This window comes from Euprymna scolopes, chromosome 38 (genome assembly GCF_053919585.1).
Source record: "Euprymna scolopes isolate OS-2025 chromosome 38, ASM5391958v1, whole genome shotgun sequence".
In the NCBI taxonomy this organism is placed as follows: Eukaryota; Metazoa; Mollusca; class Cephalopoda; order Sepiida; family Sepiolidae; genus Euprymna; species Euprymna scolopes.
In genome coordinates, this window is record NC_136519.1 from 58,168,987 (window position 1) to 58,196,790 (window position 27,804).

The 27,804-nt window shown below is 34.9% G+C and overlaps 1 protein-coding gene across 7 annotated transcripts in view; it reads right to left on the bottom strand.

The window, feature by feature from the left end:
* Positions 1-27,804, bottom strand: part of LOC145263161 (solute carrier family 28 member 3-like) — a 688,175-nt gene that overhangs the window by 189,935 nt on the left and 470,436 nt on the right. For all 7 annotated transcript variants that reach the window (XM_080120169.1, XM_080120168.1, XM_080120170.1 and 4 more), the window contains one exon: positions 8,026-8,180. In XM_080120169.1, coding sequence (XP_079976295.1) covers positions 8,026-8,180 — 155 coding nt within the window. The remainder of the gene's footprint in view (positions 1-8,025; positions 8,181-27,804) is intronic.

Sequence of the window (27,804 nt, forward strand, 5' to 3'; positions counted from 1 at the left end):
AAGCCTGACGAATCGTAGTGTGGATGAAACGCGGAATATTCTGTGTAGGTTAATTGCCATATATTTTTTCTAACTTACTATATATATATATATATATATATATATATATATATATATATATATATATATATATACTAGCTGTACCCGGCCACGCGTTGTTGTTGCTCAGTTTGTTAAAATGGAACACATTCCTCAAGAAAAATTGCATTTTGTTCGATTATTTACTTTTATTATCTTTTGCAAATTTTTTAATCAATAAAAGTTATTTTTACCCCCCAAAAGATTAATTTTTTACCATAAATTGTTAGGGGAAATTTTTTTTCAGGAAAACTTATTTTTTTAAAGAAATTTGGCAGTAAACGTTTCTCTTTGAAAACGGAATTTTTATTATAAAAAGAACAGATGGATGCTTTACATGAACACTGTAAATAGTGAGGTGAAAATAGAGAAACGTTTGATTTTTTTTTCAAGAGAATGTAGAAATTATTTTTTTAACAGATGTTCAGAAAATAAACAGAAAAATACTTCCATCATTAATTATGCAAGAAAATAAATAAAATGTTGATTTAGTGTTTCAACATTATGCTTATAAATTACGATAAAACTTGCTGAGTATGCACTGTTTTACGGTTGTTGTAAAAATGGAACGGAAACTTTTCTCCGTTTTAATCTTTCTTAATTTTTTAATTGTGCCCCCCAAACGAATATAATCAAAACAGTAACATTCAACAATTGTACTTTATGTATATAAAACACAAAATATTTAAAAAAAAAAAAGTTAATAACGAAAGGGAAATAATTCCATTTTTAAACGAAAAAGTCTGTTTGGTATATCTTTTTGTTATTTTTTACATAAGTCCAGCTTACCATTCACATTGGAAATGTCGACATTTATAGGTTGTTGGGTACGTTTACAACGAATAAACACTCCAATTTACCCATGTTAAGAGCGGCTTTCGGAATAGACATCCCTAACCTTGTCAGCATACCCGAAAAGCTATAAAAGTTGACGTGTCGAGTGTGAACGATGAGTTGGACGTAATGAAAAATGTACCGAATTTAAAAGGGAACGAAATTCAAATTTCCATTCCATTTTTACAACAACCGTAAAGCAGAGAATTCTATGCAAATTTTACCTAACTTACTGTATTAATGCTATTTTTTAAGCAAAAAAAATATTTAGATTTGGCTATAAATTCCTAAACTCATTTCACCCTAAATAATTTAGGTGACTGAAATAGGAATATAATTGAATCTTTAATTTCCTGAAAAGTATGCGAGAAATTCATTTTTCTTCGAGTTATATCGAATTAATTAATACGGACTTTAGGGGCGTTTTTCGTAATGTTCCTGTAAAAATTATTTTTATTGTTACAAATTACGATGCTTTATTCATATAAAAAAAGCAAAAAAAAATTCTTGCGTTTTTTATTTACTACTGAAAACCATAACTTTTGTGAAGGTATTTTTTTTGTTTAAACAAAATAAAACATTTTCACTAAGAGTTAAGTAAATATAATTCGTACATTATATTCTGCGATCATTATTTGATAAATACTGCAATTTTCATTAAAATTGTTTAATTTCCCGATTTTTGGTGAATTTTTAAGTAAAGGGAGGGTTCAAAATGTTTATACACTTTGAGCGTCGGCATTCATTTTGTCTACCAACGTGTGGTTAATTTAAATTAGATTTTATCACATGGTTACAGTATCAATAGTCATGTGATTAAACCCATTGAAAATTTACCGATATTGTAAACACATTCTGTAGTGGTGAGACCAAAATATCCTTTTAGTTATCACTAAAAGTATATTTTGGTCTCACATGCAGTGTTGGAAACTGAGATTTAAAAAAGAACTGCGAGATCAGGAGAAGAAATCTCCAGAAAATCGCTAGATTTTTAACTTTTATCGTCTGAAATTTTCCAAAATCGCTAATCCCCCCCAAAAAACTCAATATGTTAACTTCCTACCATAAAAAAATTATAAATATAGTATATTCAATATATAAAATGTTCCGTGTTTTCTCACTATATGTTTCTGGAATTATATTGAAGCGGTTTGACATATCGGGCATAGATAGTAGGCTGTCCTATCAGCGGGTGCAAAGTACTGGGGCTGCTGTATTGCCATTTGATGAATAGATTCTGGACCATGCAGTAGCTTCTGCTGGGGTCTCCCGATGCCATAATAGTGGATAATTGTTACGGCTTTACCTTATCATGTGCTGCAAAAAATACATTTCTTCATTTCATTTTCTCTCTTACTTTCCCTTTTGACCCTGATCTAAGCAAGTCTGGCGACCTAGTCCTCAAATCCCAAAACTCCATCATGAAAAGTTTCCAGAGAAAATATACGATTAAACCTAGATCTCCAACCTCCAACGTAGACCCCCAGTACCATGTCTCTTTCTCCAACATCAGGGGTCTACGTTCTAACCTTCCAGAAGTTGAAACCTCATTACAGGAGACTAAACCAGACCTATTATTCCTTATCGAAACTGGCATTGGACAGCCTGTTTCGCTAGATGAGTTTGTAATTAAAGGATACTCAAACTTAACTTCCAAATCTGATCCCCAAGATCGCCATGGGCATGGAATATGTGCCTATATTAAAGATAGCTTTCCATGTGGTAGGGACATCTCCAGGGAAGATCCTAATTTACCCTATATGTGCTTCAAGGTTACACTTGCTCACAACACTGCATTTATATTTGCTCTCTATCGCCCCTCCAACAGCGGAGTTACTATCTTTAAAGGACATCTGAGAAAATTGACCACGTCCTGTCTGCTTATCCTTCAGCTAACATTCATGTCTGTGGAGACTTCAATGTTCACAATGTTGAATTGTTAACCCAATAAAACAAGACCGATGATGAGGGGAGGTTCTATCACGATTTCTCCATCGCTTATGACCTGACTCAGATTGTTCCCGAACCTACCCATCTCCGGCACTGACGGACAGTATGCAAGTCTCCTGGAATTTTTCTCACAAATTGCCCTGAACTATGCTCATCTTCTGTTCTGTCTCCACTGAGATCTTCCGACCACTCTGTTGTATCAGTTAAGATAAAAACGAAATGTAATAAGTCCTCCGACATACCTCTCCATCGTACAGTATATCGATACTCTATGGCTGACTGGGATTGCTTCCGTACATTTATATTAGATCTATCTCTGCGATCCAAGTTTAAAAAGGAATAGTTCCTATTTACAATGCCTCCCCACGGGACAGAGTTAGACACCAGGGTCGTTTTTTTAACGTGGAGAAAAGGAACAAAAATAAAAATTGTCTCAGTCGTGAAAGATTTCTCCTTCACTGACAGAGAACAAGAAATTGAAGTGCAGCATCTGAAGAACAGATATTACACTGTGATCTTGTCCCGAAGGCCAAGAACGTTAGTTGCTGAACTAAAAAGGAATAGTTAATTGTAAGTATAGACCGTTTCATACCCTCGACAAAGTTCCAGAAAAAAAAAAATCTAACAGCCAGCAGTGGTTCTCTCCTGAATGTGCTGCTGCCATTGCGCTAAGAAATCACTTTCTCCATTGCTTCTAACGTAATAGATCTACTGAGATTAAAGCCGCTTTCAGGACTGCCAACAACCATTGTAAAAAGTAATAAAGAACGCGAGAAGTTGTATACTTAATCCGTCAAATCCAAAGAAGCTGAGCAGCAGCTTTGTTCCCACTAGTTTTGACAAATAGCAAACAGGATTCTGAACAAAAGTGTGTGCTCTATCCTAATCAATGGACCTGGGGTAATCTCGTCAGCATCAGACAATGCCAAACTCTTTGCCAAGAACTTTGCAGCTAATTTTACCCTTTGCGAACAAGGTCGCCTACCCCTAATATTTCCTCTTATATCAGAAAACACGCTATGTTACATACAAATATCTGTACTCGATGCTAAGCTAATTTACAACTTTGATTCCAGTAAAGGAACTAGCCTTGACGGTATTCCAATTATAGTGCTTAAAAAACACTCAACCAGAACTAGCGCCCATATTTACAAGACTGTTTAGCGTTGTCTTAAGAATAATTGATTCCCATAACCCTGGAAACTCTCATCAGTATGCTTTGTATTTAAGAATTCAGGTGATCGCTTATCTCCCTCTCAGTACAGGAATATAAGTCCCCTGCGCATCATGAGTTAGTTGTGGATTAAAAAGAGAAGTAGTAAACCATCTGAGCAAAAATATCTTCTTAGTGACGTACAATATAGTATGCGTTCTGCTAGTTCTACAGAGTGCTTACATTTATCTTTCATAAGATTAGCGAATCTAATTGCTCTTGGCATATCAAAGGCCGTTGATAGAGTATTACATAAAGATTTACTTCACAAAATCTCCAGTTACTGTATAGCTGGAAATGTCTTTTCAATTATTAAATCATTTGTCTCTGATAGGTTCATAAGAGTAGTGGTTGATGGGCAGAAATCAGCTCTTAGTATTAATGCTGGTGTCCCTCAAGAGTCCATTCTGGGTTCAACTGTCTTCCCGATTTACATTAATGACCTCCCAAATCACATCCTTAGATCATTCGGAGACATTTTTGCTGATGGCACTACCATCTATATTAGCACATTAAAGACTAGAAACAACCTAGTTCTTTCTGATTCTCTCCCCTCCGATCTTGAGCGCGTGATACAGTGGGGAAATTTATAGCTGGTTACTTTTATTGCATCTAAAACCAACCTTCTATCTTTACAGCATCAACGCTCTGATCCCCATCTGGCATCAATTGAAATGAATGGCTCTTGTCTTGAGGAGGCTATATGATTTGACAAGCTTCTGGGCTTGGCCTTTACTCCTGACCTGAAATGGAACACATACATCAAATCCATTGCCAAGGCCGCTAGAAAAATGGTGGGATCCTTCTACCGCTCCAGTAGTTATCTCACTGCTGATGCAATTCTTTATCTATATAAGAACCAGGTACGTCCAAGGATGGAGTACTATTGCCACATATGGACACGAGCTGCTAGAAAGGACATCCTGCCTTGATAGAGTTCAAAATAGCTCTTTTCTCTTCCCTGCAACCTCTTTCTCACAGAAGATATGTTGCGAGTCTGTCCATGCTTTTTCGTTATTTTCATAGCAAATGCTCGCCTGAGCTCCAATCTATGCCCCCCTCGCCAAACTTTCACGTGTAACACTCGTCTAACTGAAAGTACTATCAATAATTTCCCCCACTCTTTTTCTGTGCCTAAACCTAAAACGTAGATTCCATGAACAAAGCTTCTTTCTTAGAACTCTACGCCCATGGAATTGTCTTCCGTTTTCCTGCTTTCCAGCTGACTACAATATAGTTGTCTTCAAGTCCAACGTGAACAAGTTCTTGATGAGTCGTTCAACTTAAGTTAAAAATTGACCGAACTTCCATTACTAACAATTACTATATTGTCCAATTGACTACTGTACACTCTTTAACCCTTATCCTTGAGTGGCCTCTCGGCTTGATAAGTGGTGGTGCCTATGTAAAAAAATGCTTATACGAAGCATAATTGACATCCATCTTGAATTTACATTTGTTGTAAAAAAACAATGTTTCTCTGCGGGAAATATGTGTTACACAATAGGAACATGTCAATGGCAATTAGGTCAGTTCGTATAAAGTTTGACATAGGCACACGGAGTCCATGTCATGATGCCCCGAATGTGTAAATTAGAATCATTCCAAGGGCTGAATCAAAGTTAGGCTACGCAATGTCTTGTCAAGGGGCAGCAGGTCAAGCGATGTAAACGCAAGAGATGAGAAAAATGGTAAAGTAATGCCATGACGTATTGTTAAAGAACAGCCGCCTGTTCTTGTAAGTGAGTAAATATGAGATAGGATAGCCGAAGATTCGAACCTGCGAAGCTAAGATTGGAATTGAGAATTTCGATCATAAGTTAAAATAAATAATACATAATGTCATTGAAAATGGAATGTAGAATTACTATTATTTAGTTCACATAAAATAGTTAGATATCTGTTTATTGAATGTAATGAGGTAATTTTTTTCTGTTAAAGAAATGAAATTAAAATAAGGAATTTAAAAACGGACAATGGAAAATGCTTGTAAAGTGGGTTAATAAAAATTAGGTTAGAGAGTTGGCTTTGTGGAAACGTGAGGTGTGCCAGGCCACTTGTCTGATATGCACGTGCTGGTCATGCAATGACGTCATGAGTTTTCAATATAGTTGGAGCTTGGAAAAGGATAAGTCAGTCAGTCAGTCAGTCAATCAGTCAGTCAGGGGAGAAGAAAGGAGTCAGAGACAGAGCTGACATGGAACCTTGGAAGCGAAGGGGAGAAGAAAGAATCATGTAGAGACTTGAATTCCTTGATGCAAAGCCATTGACCGGTCGGAATGGAATAAACGAATATCATCATAATTTTGTATCTGCGTCTTCGTGTTATGTTATTCAACAACAGAAAGGTATTGTGAATTTATATTATAGGAACTTTGTGAAAACTATCATCTCAAAAATAGGTAAAGAAATATATGTGTCAATGTTATAGAACTGTCAACGTATAAATGTCAATATCACTATCAATCTCTCGGTCTATCTATCTATATATCATAAATCTCCTCTCATTGTGTATTACATGTCGTCGGCTCCCCTGTATTTACATGTAACCTGTCTATTTATATATACAGAAGTGTCTCTCTCTTTATATATACGCGATATATCTGCACACCAACATGAACACTCTAACACGAACACGCAACAACAAACATATACGCCCTCTTCTAATAAGAACTATGCGACAGTATTCGAGAGAAAAGAAAGGTTTTCAAATCAACTGTGGGAGCAAGCGCGAGACACATCACCAATACTAATGCTGTATGGAAACTTAGGTTTCTAATGAGTCTGTCGATGGAAGCTTAACTGGAGATATTGAATAAAGCGAGTCTGCCATGAATTGGTCAGTTATATAGCAGAGTTAAATAAATCCTCAGATCTGTTCGCATGTCAACCGGAGATTTAAGAAGAAAAGTTAAACAATTATTCAACAAAGCACCTGTTAATTCTCCTCAGTAATAAACACGTACATATAAAAAGAGAGTCTCTGTATTCCTTTTGCATGAAAATATGTATTACTAGCAGTCCATCTCGGCTTTGTTTGGGCCCCAGGTACTGTTCATAAGTTTGGTAGAGTCTGCAAAGGTCAAATTTTTCAACTTTTACCTCTTGGCAGTCAAATTTTCCTCAAAATAACTTATTTAAAAGCTTGTTGCATGTTTGAATACCCTTTATGAAAAATTTCTAATGTTTAGACGCAAAATTGGCTGAGTAGTTTGCTAGACACTGCAAATGTCAAATCTTTTGAACTCTGACCCCTTGGCAGCCAAATTCTTACCAAAAACGGATTAATACGCCTGCCGTATGTCTGAATACACTTTATGTAAAATTTCAAATGTTTAGACCCAAAATTGGCTGAGTAATTTGATAATACCGCAGAGATCAATTTTTTTTTTTAGTTTGACCGCAATTCTGACCACTTTAACATTTATTGTTTTGGGCTCAAATCAAATTAAAAAGTTTGAGCGATGTCCAAGTAACTTACATCTAAAATTTCAAATGTTTGGACCAAAAATTGGCGGAGGGGTTTGGATGAGTTTTCAAAGGTCAAATCGTTGAACTTTGACCCCTTGACAGACAAATTTCTGGCCGAAAACCGATTAAAAAGATTTTCCCAAACTTCAATCTCCCTTATGTCAAATCTCGAGGTTGTAGACTAAAAATTGACAGAGTATTTTGGTAGGGAAATGTACACACACAGACACACACAAATAGACAAGTTTACTTTTATAGATTTATTTGATAAAACGGATGTGACGAAACATTAATTGGGCAGTTAAAACGATGAAAGGACTTTTATTTACTGAAAACGTTACAATACTCCAAGCAGGAGCAATTATAATTGTAATAAAATGAAATTCAAAATTATTGTTAGTAATGGCATACACTATTTTCGTTTTATTGCTCAAATTATCTCCTAAAAGGCAAAAATGGAATTATCCAACTTTACTCACAATTTTCCCTTTCTCATCGTTGTTGGTAATTTGGTTGGTGACGTGGTCTGATTTCATGTCGCCATCATTAAGAGTGTCTTGCGAAACTTTCAATTGTTCCTTCGACGAATTGACAGCATTCACATTTTTCAGTTCAATATTCATTTCGTGGCTCCCTGTTACATAGAAAGAATTAAAAATTCAGATATATTTTCTTTTTCCGACTTGATTTATTATGGCTTTATATATATATATATATATATATATATATATATATATATATATATATATATATATGATATCAATGTTTGTATAGCTAATAACGAATATGTGATAATTAGGGCTGTGAAAACAGAATATTCTTTTTATTCTTTTGACTCTCGGGTGTATATCCGACACACACTTAATCAACCAAGAAGCACATCCACTATATAAAAACATACAAGATATTAATGGATATATACTCAAGAGTCAAAACAATGAAAAGAATATGCTGCTGTCACAACCCTAATCATAATTGTCTATTGTTTTAAATAATTACACATATATGTTGATGGGCATGTCTTTGTGCTGCCTTACATGCTCATGCATATTGATCTATGCATATATATTTGCATATGTATATGTGTATATGTATGTATATATGTGTGTATTTGTGTGTGCACGATTGTATGTATGTATAGTAGTATGTATTTATAGCAGTACGCGTGTGCATGTACACATATAGGTGTATATGCATACATGTATGTTTATGTGTATGAGTATGCGCGTGTGGATCTGTACATGCTTGTGTATTTATGTACATGTGTATGCATATGTATACATGTATGTGTATGTATGCACGTCTATTTATGCATATGATTATTTATATATATACATCTATGCATATGGAAATGCATGTATTATATATGTATGTACGTTGCATGTGGCTATATATGGATATGTATGCGTATATGTGGGTGTCAATTGGAGGTATATTCATATATATCTGTACACTTACCCACACAATTCTTTATGTAGACTTTACTATTGGCCTGTGGTAAAAATATAATAATAATAATAATAATAATAATAATAATAATAATAATTATTAATACATTACCATATTTATCTATTAATTTTTGTGTTTCAACTATTATTATTATTATTATTATTATTATTATTATTATTATTATTATTATTATTATTTTATGTTTTATGTTTCTGTTTTTGTGTTCATTTTTCCGATCGTCAGCAGCATCAGCGGCGGAGTTTTAAAAAATAGCAGAGGGGGGGGGGGAGAAGCGTTTCTAACTGAAATTAGAATTTAAAACTTGAATTCGCTGTTAAACGAGGAATTGTCTTTCACATGTTTGGATGTTTTATGTTTCTGTTTTTCTGTACATTTTTCTGGCCAAAAGCGACATTGGCAGAGGAATTACAAAAAAAAAAAAAAAAAAAAAAAAAAAACGAACAAAGTAAGCTTTTCTAACTTAAATTATTATTATTATTATTATTATTATTATTATTATTATTATTATTATTATTATTATTATTATTATCATTATCATTATTGTTATCATCATTATCATTATTATTATTATTATTATTATTTTTATTATTATTATTGTCATTGTTCTTCTACTTATTATCATTATTATTATCATTATCAGTATTATTATTATTTAGAACACAAAACAAAATTTACTTCATTGGTTATTACTATTATCACTATTATTATTATTATTATTATTATTACTATTATCACTGATATTATTATTATTATTATTATTATTATTATTAGTGGTAGTGGTGGTGGTGGTATGTTTTTATTATTACTGTAACTGTAATGGTAGGTGTTGTTTTTTGCTGTCATTGCTATTGTTGTTTTTGCTGTTAATATTATTGCTACCGATATTAGTGTTACCATTATCATTGTAAATTTTATTTCTATTGTTGTTGGTGGTGGTAATGGGAATAGTGGTGGTGATGGAGGAAACAAGATCGGAAGGGGATCTTTGAGCTTGGTGGGGAACCCTCCTAGAGATAATGTCTCGATAAATCTATCGGTGGTGGTGTAACCTTAAATTCACTAACCCCATTTATGGGAGAATGTAAAATCAAAATATTGAAAATAACGCCGTGAATGAGGTTAGAACATCGTGTGATGGCCTCACGTCAGGTAGGTGTCCTACTGGTAAACAAGGTGGGTCCTGTCGTCATCATACAACTGTTCAAAATTCTGAGGACGTGGCTAGATATAGGGGGAGTGAGAATTGCCAGAGAGGGTCCCAAGACACGAAGGGAGTTGGAACAGGAAATGTAAAAAAAAAAAAAAAAAAAAAAAAAAAAAAAAAGTGGACGGGTAACGAAAGAAGAGTACTGTGGGAATGCTTTGTAAGAAGTGGAAGTACCAAATCTGGTGGATATATCCGAAAAATGAAGGAAGAATGGGAATGTAGAGGAGGGGGAGCTAGAAGTGTCGCGAGTTTGATATCCCAGTTAAAACAAATTAAAAATAACAACCTACTTTCAGTGATTGCAAGAGAAGAGATTGAATCGATGGTTACGAATGAAATGAATAACGAAAGTAAAATTGATGAAACTAGCTCTGATGAAAGTACTGAGAGAGTGGAAGTCCAGAAGGGAATGTAAGCAATGATGGGAGGCGGACAACTGAGAAGGTATGGAATCCTGTGGTTAGGGGAAGTAATGAGAAAGAGTTTGAAGGCTTTAAGGCAGATGAGATCATTGACTCTGAGACAATGAAGCAAGTGAAAGGAGCAGATGTATGGAGAAGTGGTGATGAAGTTCAAACTTTGACTTCTGTAGAAAAAGAAGTACTTCAGAAGTTAAGAAAGGTTCTTCTTAGAGACGATATCATAGAGATTCCAAGTATGAAGGATAGTGATAGGCGGAAGGTGAAAAACGAGGGAAAAATAATTCAAGGAGTAATTCACAACATCATAAGAAAGAACATATCGATTACGGAACTTAACAGGCTTCTGTATGCAGCGTCATACGTTATTGCGAATCGTCTTGGCTTATTACAGAAGAAAAAGGGGGAAATGAAGGATAGAAGACCACACTGGCAGAGGCGGCTTGAAGACAGTATTAAACGGTGGCGGAAAGACATTGGTAGAATCAAAGAAATAAGAAAAGGAGTTAATATAGGACAGAAAGCCAAGGCGAGCTTGAAAGGAGGTATAGATTGCTGGAAAAAGGAAGGATGGACGTTCTAACAATGTTGAAAGAGAAGGTCCACACTGGTGGTATGAAAATTACGAACTTTGTTGGAAAAAGTGTTGCATTTCGGCAGAATAATCTTTTCCGGAACAATCAGTCTCAGCTGTATAAAGAATTAAATGGTAGTAAACAGGCGGGGAAATAACAACACTCCAAATGCAAAAGATGCAAGGAAGTTCTGGCGTGGGATTTGGTCCGTCGAAGGGCGATATAATGAGAAGGCTAGCTGGTTGGGAGAGGTCAGAGAAAGGCTATCAGAAATGCAGCAGATGAAAAACGTTGAGATAACCATCGATAACGTTAAGGCTGGCATACGAAGTATGACAAACTCGAAGGCACCTGGGCCAGATGGAGTGGTGGACTTCTGGTTTAAACAGTTCCCATGCCTTAATCTACCTATAGCTGCTGCTCTGCAAAGGGTTGTAGAGTCGGGAGATTTTCCTTATTGACTTGGAAAGAACAACACTGATTAGGAAAGATCCTGCAAAAGGAACAGATGCCAATAATTATAGACCAATTACATGCCTGCCATTGATGTGGAAACTGTTGACTGGAATATTTGCGGAGAAAATTTATGAACATCTAGAGAGTAATGTTTTTCCTGACGAACAAAAGGGGTGCCGGAAAGGCTCGAGAGGTACTAAATAGCAACTATTAATTGATAAAGCAATAATGCAGGATGCGAAGAAGAAGAAGAAGAAGAAGAAGAAGAAGAAGAAGAAGAAGAAGAGGAATCTGAGCGTAGCATGGGTCGATTACAGAAAGGCTTATGACATGGTTTCTCATTCATGGATACGTGAAATACTATTGATGATGAAGGTTGCTGAGAATGTGGTAGGGCTTTTGGAGACAAGTATAGCTCAATGGAAAACGATGCTGACAGCAAACAGAGAGGAGATGGGGCAGGTTGGCATTAAACGTGGGATATTTCAAGGAGATTCGTTATAGCTACTTCTTTTTTAATGATAATGATGTCACTGAGCATCGTCTTGAAGAGGGAGAAGCTAGGGTATAATCTTAGATCTGGTGACAGACGCCTCAACCATCTACTGTTTATGGATGATTTGAAAATATTCGGTAGAAATGAAAAGGAAATGGAGAGACTGGTAGAACTTGTGGGGACATACTCAGAAGACGGAGGATGGAGTTTGGGATTAGTAAATGTGCGGTGCTGGTGATGAAAAGAGGAGTAAAGGTTCATTCGAATGGAATAGTGCTGCCAAATGGAGAAATCATGAAAGAAATAGAAGATACAGGATATAAGTATTTGGGAGTTCTGGAGGGTGTAGGCATCATGAACAGAGAAATGAAGGGAAAATTCAGGAAGGAGTACCTTAGAAGAGTGAAACTAATTGCAAAGTCGAAACTTTATGGAGGGAACCTAATGAAAGCAGTAAATGCATGGGCAGTCAGTGTTTTGAGATACAGTGCGGGAATTTTAAATGGTCTGACAAGGATTTGCATGCCATGGATATCAAAACAAGAAAAGTTTTAGCAATGTTTGGTATGTTTCACATTCGAATTAACGTAGCAAGGCTGTATCAAAAGAGGAAAGATGGTGGGAGAAGATTAAAAAGTGTAAAAGATTGTGTCAGAAGCAAGGAGATGTCGTTGAAGGAGCATGTGGTTAAAAGAGAGGACTGGATTCTTAAGGTTGTGGCCAATGAAGTGGAGGTATGTGAGACCAAGGCTGACTATGTGAAACGTATGGATAGAGAAAGGGCAGAGGAACTGGCTAGAAAGAAAATGCATGGAAGGTTCTTCCAGGATATAGCAGAAGTGGCTGATGAAAGATCATGGCAATGGCTTAGAGCTGGGTATCTGGCTAAGAGTACTGAAGCTTTTGTTTGTGCAGCATAAGAGCAGGCATTAGGAACACGATTGTTCAAAAAAGTTTTTATAGGAGAGGAAGTTGCTGCAGAATGCCGGATTTGTGGTAAGACCTCAGAGTCAATTGCGCACCTTGCAGCAGGGTGTAGTGGACTGGCCCAGAGAGAGTACCGCAAAAGACACGATCGCATGGGACTCCGGATATATTGGGAGGTGTGAGAGGGTTGGGGTGAAGTGTGCTGGAAAACGGTTTGAGGAGGTGCCTGATGAAGTGAGAACAAGTGAGGATGGCAAGGTAGAGGTATGGTTGGACAAAAGTGTCATAACGACCAAGCAATTGGAACATAATCGTCCTAATTTGGTCATCATTGACAAGGTCTAAAAAAACTGGCAGATTGTAGATTCTCAGTACCCTGGGACAGGAATGTGAGAGAGAAGGAGAATGAGAAGTGGAGCAATTATGCTCCATTGGCTTTAGAGATAAGGCGTATACACGGGGTTAAAACACAAATAATCCCGGTCGTAGTTGGGGCACTAGGAGTAGTATCGTCGTCTGGAAGGACAATTGAAAAACCTGCAAATCCCCGATATTTTAGGCGGCCTTCAAACCTCTGCAATTATAGGTACCACCAACATCCTTAGGAAAACCCTTGATCTTTGAAGCTCCTGGTTTGAAGCCGGGATTAAGGGAAATCCTCTGGAAATGAATCCCATCCCTTTCCAGAGATACGTTCATAAATGAAATCAGAATTATTATTATTATTATTATTATTATTATTATTATTATTATTATTATTATTATTATTATTATTAAATATGCACAGAATGGCCTTTGTGCAATACCACATTTAAGTATTTGCTCCGATACTGCACTTAACCTTTTTTGCCATCAGTTTTTGAATGAGAATTTCTTAGGACCGACTTTTTCTTATTCTTATTTTTTATTAATTCATATTAATATTAATTTTAATATTTATTTTCTCCCTATCCAGTGTGCTATTTTTGTAAGGGGGGAACGGAATTTACTCCACATTAAAAACCGATATTGTGTCTTATTCCGCCCTCGTGGGAAGATTAATGTTTAAAACTATTACAATTGTTATTAATACATTACCATATTTATCTATTAATTTTTTTGTTTCAACTATTATTATTATTATTATAATTATTATTATTATTATTATTATTATTATTATTATTATTATTATTATTATTATTATTCACATTTTTACCATTGAACAAATCATTTTCAATTTCAAACCATTAATTATGCATATTGGAATCAATTGCGTCTTTTTTTGCCGTTTGAATTAAACGCTAATTCGTTGCAAAATTTTAAAAAAATTGAAAAATACAGAAGTTTTCTTCTACAAACAGCAAAAATATTTCACGTGAACTGTTCGACCATTGTTGCAAGGAATGAACTCTGTCCATACTATAAATTTCCTGGGTTTTTTTTTTCATTTTCGTTTCGATACATTTTTTGAAATATAAAAAATACAATATTAAATACAAATAAAATAAAAACCCTTCATAATGTTACAATCACTATTCTAGAAGCATACATGGACTTTTAACATTATGGATTGTGGAGCTACTTTGGACGGCCCATAACTCCACGCTAGAGGAAAACTGGAAAATATATATATATATTGAACAAACACAAGATCTAATATTATTTTTTTAAGTAAATGTAAACATCTAGACATCACTCCCAAAGGTCTTACTATTAAGAACATCTTCCAATTCGAAAACAACAAGTTAAACAAACAAAAAGCGCAAGGTATCTACCAGAGAGCTTCTGTACAACGACGGAATCTAACACTTGATAATGCATACACAACAACACTCACTCCTTCAAACTCAAGAAAAAATATATAATTTTCTCCACCGATCAATTCCTAATAACACAATGAAACAAATTTCTCAATCCATGAAAGAAATCACGTACACTCCCATACAATAGATACCACAAACTGAACAATTTTATATACAAGAAGAATTAGATTAAAAGAATATTTCTAAGATCACAATAACGACACACCCTCCAACAACTTGCTTTCAGATATTAAGCAATTCGAAAAACCTAACGACTCTAATATGTGGACGAAATCATGATATAGACCAATATGCTAAAACAGCTAGACTACAACTAGATAAATTTCTTCATAGTAAAGAACATCTTAACAAAAGTCAAAACATTTCTCTTCAAAAACAAAGCAATTCACACTCTAAAAATAACTATGATATCACAATCAAATCAGCGGACAAAAGAGGAACCATAACCATCATGGACACCGTTAAATACATTGAAAAAGCTGAAACCCAACTCAAAGGCACACATTTCTACAAAACACTCCCGGAAGACCCAACATTCATCTATACACTAGAACTTACTAGTCTTATACAAAATCTTACTCCTCGTATCTCCAAGATCATTCCATCCCCCATGTTCATGTTCACAAATCCTAAAGCAGCTCATTTCTACTACCGCACTACACAAGCTTCACAAACTCATAATAAACACAGACACTACAACTGCTACATCTCAAACATTGTCTCTCAACCCCGACAATATTTACGAATTAACCAAATCCCTTAACATCTCACCCCCTGGTAGACCCATAATATCAGGTGTTGGCACCCTAACAGAATATATTTTTGGATATATATAGACTAAATTTAAACGCCTTTATTACCCAACATCCCTGGCTACATAAAAAAACAAAACACATTTTCTTAACACTATTAGGCGAATCGGCAAAAAAGTATTTTAGTCACTTTAGACGTATCGATTCTATATGCTAACATCCCTCATGATGAGGAAGTACAAGCGAGTAAAACATTCCTTCTTCACAATAATTTCACCAACGACAAAATACAAGACATATATATAAAGAGAAAGAGAGACGGAAAGAGATATAGAGAGAGATAAATGGATAGATACGTTATATGGTTTGTAGAGCAGTGGTAGGTTTTTGAGATGACTTAATCGTTATATCTTTGACTGATTCCTATTGATCCGATCACTATGTGATGCATAAAGAATGCGTTTGTGAATGATAAAAAGCAATTTTTTGCTAATATTCAAGGCTACTGAATAAACAACGCTGATGCGTAAGCAGTCATTGTATGCCTTACAGGTAAATGAACTTCGTTTAGCGACTATTGATTAACATATGCTTCTGCTGAAGGAACATCGCAATCATTCTTAAAAACGAGGAAGTACTTCTTATGGAAATCCCCCCTGAAGCTAACTGATATCAGAAGTTAACAAGAACAAAAATTGCTTATTGCAAGGACAGGAGATGCTTCTACGGTAGCACGCAAGTAGGTTAACTACTAACATATAAAAAATTACATAACTAAGCTTAAAGGACTGAGGTAACAGATATAGCATATAGCTTGCAGTTATTAGAAAAAGCTACTGGAATATGAAACTTTATATATAGAGTCTTCCAACCCATGCGAGACTTTATATTTGGGTTTTAGTCGGGGAAAATCGGTACAAAAGTGTTAATATTAAAGAAATGAACTTTGCTAGGTGAATGTGGACGACTGCATTACGAATAGATATGCATAACGAAGTAGCTATTGGTTCATGTTTTAATTTTTAAACTAGCAGCAAGTATGTCTTCATAGGCCAGTCATTAACATCAAAGGAAAAGTAAATCGTAGCTAGACGTTTTAGTTTTGATTCTCGGTGGTTGCGCACGAGTCATTTACTTTTTAAATCATTATTATATATTATATATTTGGTCCAATATAATATAACAATAACTACGAAATTTGCATTAATCAGACTATCATATTTAAGTGTATTTTACGACCAGGCAATGTAGGGCGAACTGCTAATATTTATTATTATCAGAACAATAATAAAACACATACATAAATTATTATCTGTTATAAAGTTAAAAGGAAATATTTAATTATTTTCTATAAACCAACGATATAACTATAGAATTAAAAACATGATAAATCTATTAGTAAAATAAATACAATACTAAAAGTGTATATTGCTGTAATATCTCTGGTTTTATCTTTAATTCTAGCAAGCGTTTTGACAGGGCCTTTAAACGTGTATACCACCACAAATAACACCAAATACTTGCAAGTTTTCATATCACCTCTGTAACCGATTTTGCAAGAGTTTAGCTGGTATGAAGAGCCATGTACGTTCGCATGGACGCTCTACATCAATCTGAAGAGATGGCAAGCTTCGGTCAAGAAGCAGAAATCATATATATATATATATATATATATATATATATATATATATATATATATACACTAGCCAACGTATCCGTCGTGGACTGGGTTCAAAAACAGCCTACATAAAATAGACTCTGATTTATGAAAATATGATAGGTTATGAAAAGGAAGGGTTGTAAAGATATAGCTTCGAACTTGGGGGGGTATCAAAACCAAAGCAAAATATGATGAAAGTAAAAATAAAATAGATCATACCTATTCACACTGAAACACTTATCACAATATTCTGTGAATCTATATTAAAAAAACCTTGTTAAACTCTGTGACATATTTCCATTCTATGGAGGTCACGCGCGAACTAACACCCAATAATTTTATTATACCATATTTCTTCAAACTGAAACATAATTATAAATATACTTACGCAGATAGATATGAAAAGTCTTTATTAAAGTGTGTGCCTATTTCCATTCTATGGAGGCCAGGCGCGAACACAGACCCCAAAATTTTATTATACCATCCGTATTTAAGTTAAAACATACTTATCAAAGTATTACTATGTACATCTATATCAACAACACTTGTAAACGTTTTTTTTAATTTTTAATTTTTTATGTCAATACTTTGTGGAACAGGTGCGTACGCAGACCCCACAATTTTAATGAATCATCATTATGCCAGATCAAACATACCCATTCCTGATCCTCGATACATCTTCTATCATTATATTTGATCAGTTTTCTATAATAGTTAACCATATAGGAGCCTATTCGTGACCAGACACACACACACGGACGTTCAGCTTTATAGTGATGGGAGGATTCCAAAATTTTTCCCGATTTTAAAAATTGGAACTATGAATGAAAAGTAGAATCGTGTACACATGTTTCCACCTCTTGGAATATTTCAAATGAACTACGAAAATGTTCTTTTCATTTTTAACACGTCTTGATTATATTCTAATCATTTTAAATACTTTCTGAAGAGGACGCTTCACAGAACGTCTGAAACACGTTAAAAACAATTTCATTAATTTAAAAACATTATTACAATGATCTAAACATACTTTTCAATGAAAAACCAAGACACGGAATAATAAAATAATGTTTAAAAAATACACATTGTTGGTGACCACCCCCTTATTTATAAAAATATATCACAGTCACCTTCCTAGGGAAGCAAATAATCTCATAATACTATAAAACAGTACGCACATTCTCAAACCAATAAAAGAAAACACACACACATACACACACACACACTAACACACATACACACCCTACCCTAAAGGAAAAGGGGAAAAACACAAGCAGAAAGAGAGAGTGAGAGAGAGAGAAACACCACACGAGTGACTACAGCCGAGGTCAGCGCCCCCCCCCCCCGAGAAGTCCAATAAAAGAGTAATAAAAATTGAACATGTCAATGAATAATAGACACTTTCACGCCTCCACCCCTTGGAAACACTTCAAATTAACGACGAAAATGCCATTTTTACATCTCCAACACATTTGAAAATAATTTCTGACGAGGATGCTTCACAGAACGTCTGAAACGCGTAAAAACGATTTCAATGATTTAAAAACATTATTACAATGATCCAAACATAATTCTCAATGAAAAACCAAGACACGGAATAATAAAGTAATGTTAAAAAATACACATTGTTGGTGACTACCCCCTTATTTAAATATACATCTTTCTTTCGTTGGAATTTCTTAACCCATTATATATATATATATATATATATATATATATATATATATATATATATACATATATGTGTGTGTGTATGTGTGTGTATCTTTTGTTCCTTCAGCTATAATCGAAACTGAAACCCAAACTTATGAAGAATTTTTGATAAATTGTTTTTATAAAAATATAAGGTGCCATCGGCTAAAATCGAAACGAAGACTTCTTGATAAATTATTTTTTTAAAAAATAGATTATTGGAGTGCCATTAGCTATAATCGAAACTGAAAGCAAAATTATGATGAATTCTTAGTAAAATTATTCATAAAAAATTAAATGACTTGAGTGCCATCAGCTACAATCGAAACCGAAATCAAAACTTATGAAAAATTCTTGGTAAAATTATTTATTACAGGAAATGGAAGTACATAACAATTAAACGGTCGTAAGTATGACACAGAAAATAACACACACGTTATCGTATTGATGATGATGATAATGATAATAATATAACAACGTTTTACTCACTGACCGTATTAAATTTAAATAGTTCAACTTACCAATAATTAAACTAAATCGCCCTTAGTATTTTCTTTAATTTTCTATTTTTGAGCCATTATGAAGACTCCTAAGATGTGATCCCTCACATCGGACATTATTTCTTTTTCTTGCGTAACACTCGACTCTACTTGTTTTTTTTTTTTTACTGAATAAACGCTTTAACATAGCTTTAACCACTAAAAACTTAGCCAACTAGGAAGAAAAATTGATTTTGCTCTTTTTGAAACAAGCGTAAATAAGCATAAATATTAAAAAAATATATAATTTGCGGTCTGAACTTTTTTTAACTGAATAAAGGCGTTAAATAAGTTAAACTGCTAAAACATAACTAGCTAGGTAGAAAACGGACACTTAGTAAATCGATTTTATCTTTTAAACAGTAAAAAGGTCAAATATTAAAAAAATATTATGAGGGTGTGGTCTCTTTTAAAAATAATATCTCCTTCAAGAACCGCCATAGAATGTGTTTTCAATCGACATTTATTCAATAATGGACCAGTTTTCCTACATAGAAAAAATGTACAAATTTTCCATGGATGAGTCTCTTTATGTATCATTCAACATTTTGATAAACTCATCGGAGCTTTTCATCTATATTTTTCACTTGCGTCCAAAGATGAGCGTCATAAAATTTATTTCAGAAGATGCTGGCGGATACTGTTTTGAAAAGAAACTATCCCCCCATAATATTTTCTAACATATTTTATCTTTTTACTGTTTAAAAGATAAAATCGATTTACTAAGTGTCGTATGTTTTTAGCAGCTTAACATATTTAAAGCGTTTATTCAGTTAAAAAGAAGCTTCAGAGTGCATAATATATTTTTTTAATATTTATGCTTATTTACTGTTATTTTAAAAAGATCAAAATAAATTTTTCTTCCTAGTTGGCTAAGTTGTTTGTGGTTTAACTAATTTTAAAGCGTTTATTCAGTAAAAAAACAAGTAGCGTTAGATGTTACGCAAGAAAAAGAAATGATGTTTGACATTAGGGATCATATCTTAGGAGTCTTCATAATCGCTCAAGAATAGAAAATTAAAGGAAATACTAAGGGAGAGTAGACAATGGATTATGGATGCGTTATCGGCAGTTCTCGTTACTCTCGCTTCTCCTTATTTGTCCCTCAGTCCTCATTTTCTCAATGAGTGATTTTTCTTACAAAGGGAGAAGAAAAAACTGTTTACTAGGTTGGCAGTATTTTGTGTTAAGAGTTACCAGAGATGTTGGAAATTCTGTTCCTTTGTCTATCCTTGTGGTCATGTCACTAAAAATGGTGCTGGAGGAAAACGTTTCAAATGGGCTGACTTTATTCGCTTGATAGTCAGGGGCAGAATCTTGGATTAACCACTAAGGTGGCTGTCCTATCAGCAGGTGCAAAGTAGTGGGGCTGCTGTATTGCCATTTGGTGAATGGATTCTGGACCATGCATAAGCTTCTGCTGGGACCTCTCGATGCCATATTAGTGAGTAATTATTACGGCTTTACCTTATCATGTGCTACAAAAATATTTCGTGTCCTTTTCTCTTGCTTTCCCTCTCTGTCCTGCTCTAACCAAGTCCGTCAATCTATCCCCCAAATCCCAAATCCCAATCATGAAAGGGTTCCAGAAAAATACTCGATCAAACCCAGACCTCTAACTTCCAACGTAGACCTCCACTACAATGTCGCCTTCTCCAACATGTGGGGTCTACGTTCTAATCTTCCAGAGATTCAAACTCTATTACAGGAGACTAAACCTGACAAATTATTCCTAAGTGAAACTAGTATTTGACCGACTACTTCTCTAGATGAGTTCGTAATTAAAGGATACTCTAACTAAATTCGACCTCCAAGATCGCCATGGGCATGGAGTATGCGCCTACATTAAAGACGACTTTCTATGTGGCAGAGACATCATCAGAGAAGATCCCAATTTACACTATATGTGTTTCCGGGTTGCACTTGCTCACATTATTGTGTTTATATTTGCACTCAATAGTGGAGTTACTATATTTAAAAACATATCTGAGAAAATTGACCACGTCCTGTCTGCGTACCCCTCAGTAAACATTCGCGTCTGTGGAGACTTCAATGTGGAATGGTTAACCGAATCAAGCAAGACAGATGACGCGGGGAGATTCTGTCACGATTTCTTTATTGCTTATGACTTATCTCAGATTGTTCATGAACCCATGTCCCTGACACTGACGGCCAGTATGCAAGTCTCCTAGACATTTTTCTAAAAAATTGCTTTGAGCTATGTTCATCTTCCGTTCTGTCTCCATTGGGACCTTCCGACCACTCGGTTGTATCAGTTAAAAAAACGAAATGTAATAGGTCCTCAGACGTACCTCTCCATCGTACAGTATATCGATACTCCATGGCTGACTGGGATAGCTTCCGCACATTTATATCTGATCTACCTCTGCGACCCAAGTTTAAAAAGAACGTGTAATCTATTGTATCAGACCTGACGAAATAGTTAATTTTAAGTATAGACCGTTTCATATCCTCGGAAAAGTTCCAGAAAAAAAGAAACTAACAGCCAGCCGCGGTTCTCTCCAGAATGTGCTACTGCCATTGCACGTAGAAATCACTTTCTCCATTGCTTTTAACGTAATAGATATGCTGAGACTAAAGCCGCTTTCTGGACTGCCAGCAACAACTGTAAAAAGTAATAAAGAATGCGAGAAAGTTGTATTCCTCAAGTCCAAAGTAGCTGAGCAGCGGCTTGGTTCCCATGAACAGAAGTGTGTGCTCTATCCCAACTATTATCAATGGACCTGGGGTAATCTCGTCAGCATCGGACAAAGCCAAACTCTTTGCCAAGAACTTTGCAGCTAATTTTACACCTTGCGAGCAAGGTCGCCTACCCCCAATATTTCCTATTGTATCAGAAAACACGCTCTGTGACATACAGATATCTGTACGCGAAGTTTGCAAGCAAATCAAATACCTTGATTCCGGTAAGTAACTGGCCCTGACGGCATTCAAATTATCTTGCTCAAAAAGCTTCAACTAGAACTCGCGCGCATACTTACAAAGTTATTTAAGCGTTGTCTTAAGAGAAATATTTCCCGACACTATGTAAACCTCATCAGTATGCCCTGTATTTAAGAATTCAGGTTATCGCTCATCTTCCTCTCAGTACAGACCATTAAGTCTCCTATGCATCATGAGTAAGTTGCTGGAATCTGTGTTAAATAGAGAAGTAATCAACCATCTCAGCAAAACAACCTTCTCAGTTACGTGCAATATGGTTTCCGTTCTGCTAGATCTACAGCAGACGTGCTTACAATTATATCTCATAGGATTAGCGAATTTCTCGGCGGGGTTTCCTCTCCAGGGCAATTACTCTTGACATATAACAGGCCTTTGATAAGGTACGGCATAATGGGCTATTTCACAAGATCATCAGCAATAGTATAGCTGGAAATTTCTTCCAATTATTAAATCATTTCTCTCTGATAGGTTCATAAGTGTAGTAGTTGATGGGCAGAAATCAGAAGCTCTCAGTATTAATGCTGGAGTTCCTCAGGAGTTCATCATGTGCCCAACTCTCTTCCTGATATACATTAATGATCTTCCAAATCACATCCTTACATCATTCGTAAACATTTATGATGACGACACTACCATCAAAGATCGTAAGCTTTCTCTGATTCTTTCTCCTCTGATCTTTAGCATGTGGTACAATAGGTAAAGAGGTGGCTGGTTACTTTTAATGCATCTAAAACCAAGCCTCTATCGCTACACCAATCACCGTTATAACAATCTGGCATCGGTCGAAATGAACGGCTCTCGTCTTGGGGAGGCTCCATGTTTTGACAAGCTTCTAGGTTTGACCTTTACTCCTGACCTGAAATGGAACACGTATATCAAATCCATTGAAAATGTCGCTGGAAAAATGGTGGGATCCTTCACTCCTGATGTAATTTTCTACCTATATAAAAGCCAGATACGACCAACGATGAAATACTGTTGCCACATCTGGACAGGAGCTGCTAGAAGCAGCTTATCCAGCCTTGACAGAGTTCAAAATACACTTCAAAGTTTAGTGGGGGATGCCCTTTTTATTTCCCTGCAACGTCTTTCCCACAGAAGAGACATTGCTTTCCAGCTGACTATAATCTGATTATCTTCAAGTAAACAAGTTCTTGATGAACCGTCTCCCTAAGTAATCCAATTTACAAAATTCCCACTACTTATGTTTACTACGCTATAATCACATTGACTAATGTATACCAATAAACGCTTATCCTCGAATGGCACCCGGGCCTTGATAAGTGGTGATTCCTGTGTAAAAAAGCCGATGGCATACACCGTCAATGTACAGCTGGAACCAGCGAAATTTAAAACCCCCATCCAGAGCATTTAACATTTTAATAACTCCCTTGGATGGGTGTATCTAGACATTTAGCGAATAAGTACGAAAAGTTGACAAAGAGAATAGGAGAATAGTTATCTTTCAATAAATGACAAATAAAAAATAAATTAAAAATAAATTAAACTCTGCGAATCAATGTTAAATCTGTAAATGAGGTTTATAACCCATTCTGTGGCCCTTCTCAATCTTATGTTGTAAATGAACAACTTTTAATGAAAAACAATTTGTGCTTCTTTCATTTTTTATTGTCAAAAAGAAAAAAGAAAAGAATCTGTCTGGAATCAGAAAATTAGGCTATAATTTTACCGATTTTGATACCGATTCCGATACCCTAAAATGTTTCGATTGTTTCGATTCCCGATTCCTATTCCGATAGATCGTCCCAACACACACACACACACACACACACACACACACACACACACACACACACACACACATATATATATATATATATATATATATATATATATATATATATATATTCGGAATCGAGAATCAGAAATATCAGACTATTTTAGGGTAATGAAATTCATCGGAATCGGAACATTTGAACATAATTTCTGATTCCAGAAACTATTCTTTTAATTTGTTTTTTTATAATAAAAACAAATGTAAAAACACAATATTAGAAGATGTGTATACTTACAACATTAAACTACATGCCATACACAGATTTAGCATTGACTCTCCAAGTCTGAATTTTATTGGTAAATTACGATAAAGAAAGTAAAAATTTTAGAGTTCATTTTGTCCCTTTGTAATCTCTTGAAATATGCAAATTTCTTTCCACACTTCCCTCCCTAATTTTTAAGTGGTTTTGTATCGATTTTTTTGTTTATATTGTGTTTCTTGTACATTACAGGAAAATATATAACTCAAATATACTGCCTTTAAAACTACCACCCCCGGTGGTTTTACTGGCAGGCACTAACACTTAAGGAGTAATGTCAACTATGAAGGCAGTCCACAGGCCCCAACCCACTCAGATTGGGGTATGACTACCAGATGTTTATGGTCATACGAGCTGTTTGAGATACAGATAAACTTTGAGTAAGTTGTACAATGAATATGAAGTTTGCGCAGCAGAAGAAAAAAGTGAACAACTAAAAGTAAAAACTCAGAGATATTGTGAAATTTGATTGCTTTTAAATTGATGTGATAGTTCGTGAGTGGAACTTTTATCCAAGATAGGGCACTCAGACAATTATTCAAACAGCTGTTTGCATTTGGAATATTAAATAAATAAAAAAAATAGATATATCAAGGCTAGAGATCATATTACCATTAAAATCAAGTTAGTTTTGTAATTAGTTTTATTTCTTGAGCAAATAACACTTTTCGAGAGGTCGAATATTTTCATATCTAAGGAAATCATATCCACCGGTTCAGGTAAACGGAAAAATTGCAGAATGATGACAGAAAAAACGAAGCACAGTTTGCCCTTATTTTACTCACTTGCCTCCCAACGAATACAGAATTAAATGTCGGTTTTTAATATGGAAAACATCAGATCCCTATAAGAAGCAGAAGAATTTTGAGAAAAATAGAAATGGCTTCAATCTCGAAGAATTACTATTTCACTGAAGATAAAGATGGAAAAATCTCAGCACAGGTACTACACTTTGCGCCTAGTCAAAAACTTTAAAAAGTGAGAGATTAATCACTTACATTAGGCAAAATGTTTAGATCGATAGTTCCCAACCTGTGGGTCGACACCCAAAATGGAGTCGCGACACCAATGCCATAGCGTTATCAAATGATTTTCAGGTGAATGTGAATACTATATAAAACATGGTGAAACATATTGATAAGGATGTGAGATTTTAGTTTACTATTTAATACGTTTTCCAAGGGCAGAAAGGCACAAAAGTACTTTTTATGTTATTGTTGTCGTCTTCTTCAGTTCTCTCCTATTAGGTTATGAAACTAGATAAACTTCTAAGATACATCCAAACTAGGCATCCTGACTTGAAAGATAAAAGTTTTGACTTTTAATACAAAAGTTCTTCGTGTCTAAAGCAGCTTTATAGTAGTAGATTATTTTTTTTTTTAATTTAGCCGCGTTTGGATCTTCGTGCAAGGTTGTATTAAAAATAGCACGGGCTAAAAAAACACGCGCAATGGCTGAGAATTTTTTTCTCACAACAAATAAGTCATCTATCTGTGTCAAACAATACAATAAAACGGAGAGTATTTTATGCCAATTAATTAAAGAATTAAAAAAACTTGATAAAACTGGTGATGTAACAAACTTTTCACAATTGGTTTTTATAAAAAACGATTTATTGTTCTGCAAACTTCAACATACTACTACCGATAATTTTATTTGATGATTTCTTTAGAAGGTATAGCTCGACGAAAGGAATTGTGCGAAGTTTGTACTGATGAGACACCTCACATGGTCGGTACTTTTAGATATTTACTACTAATACAGGATTACAGGGTAGGGAAAATGTAATATTTTTGTAAATACATCGTCTTTTAAAATGAAATTAGGACTCCGGATCATGAAAATTAACTCCCCCCCCCAAAAAAAATATATAAAATTTTGAGAAAAAAGCATTTTTCAAAATTCCTAGTAATATCAGAAATCGCAAAACTGAATTGCTGTTCCCAACAATTTATGTGAAGCAGCATTTGTCAACTTCTCATCCTTAAAAAAATGATCGAAATGCAAGGCAACTTAAGATGTAACATATCGACAAGAAACACCAAGATAAAATTGCTCGTCTCGTTAAGGTCAGTTCGTAATGATGGAAATTTGTCTGCTTTTTTAATAAATAAATTTGCAATTTCTGATGAATTTACAGAATGTGTATAGTTAATTCACGAACCGATAATTCAATAATCGCAATATATTGCAGTTTATTGTACAAAAAATCGAATGCATATGTGAGATATTTTAAGTATTGGAGTCGCTTCCTGATTGCTGGTTCAAAAATATGTCGCCATATATATACGTTTAGGAACAACTGGTTTATATCATCCCTTTGTCTTGGCATCGTTGCTTAACTGTATTGTTTATGCAATAAAAAAAAACAAAAAAAACATTCAGTTGAAGACATCTCATTCCAGAAAAATATTTAACCTGTGAGGGGATCATACGATGGATTTCGGTTCGCCGCGGTTATTCCAATCATGATATCCTCGCTTTCCCGCCTATTTGAGGAAATGGGATTGACATTCCACACGCGAATTCACGAAATTCCTGATAACGTTTGAGTCGAACCGAAACAAAGTTCAACACTAAAAAGTTCATCACGCCAGTACATGAGGTCAGTAAAGATATACAAATCAGATGTTTTTGCAAGTGGGGGGGGGGACTGAGTAACATGAAATTGAATGAAAATCGTGTCTTGTCAATGCTGATTGCATCTTGCACCATTTTAGAATGCACTTACTAGGACTTTCTACATCATCAGTGATTGCCACTTATAATAATTAATAGTGTTCCCTGGAATCTGAGTGGCAATAAGTTTCCTCCAATTTATCTTTAGATATTTATTTTAAATGCTTTTCTGTTATCAAAAATGTTGCTTCTCATTTATTTCTTACTCATAGTGGGCATCAAGCGATTCTAGCATTTAGATAGCAATAAATATATCCGGGATTCCAATACGCTCCCCATCCTTAAAGTGAGGGTCTAATTACTACTCTCCTCTCTCGTCGCACTAGACCCATTATGACTATTTGTGTTGTATCAACCAAGGCTGATGGCATCATTTGGTTTCGGTAGCTTCTAAGATTTCTTTAATTTTCAGTTTATCTTCGAGTTCCTAAGTTTTTCTTTCGATTACAACTTCAATGTGTTTAGAATTTGTAGTTTTCGTATGTGGGCTGGTTTCCGCTTTCGATGATTTTAAGTTGCTCTCATGATTGCTATCTGTTGTGTAGTTTCAATCTGTCCTTTGA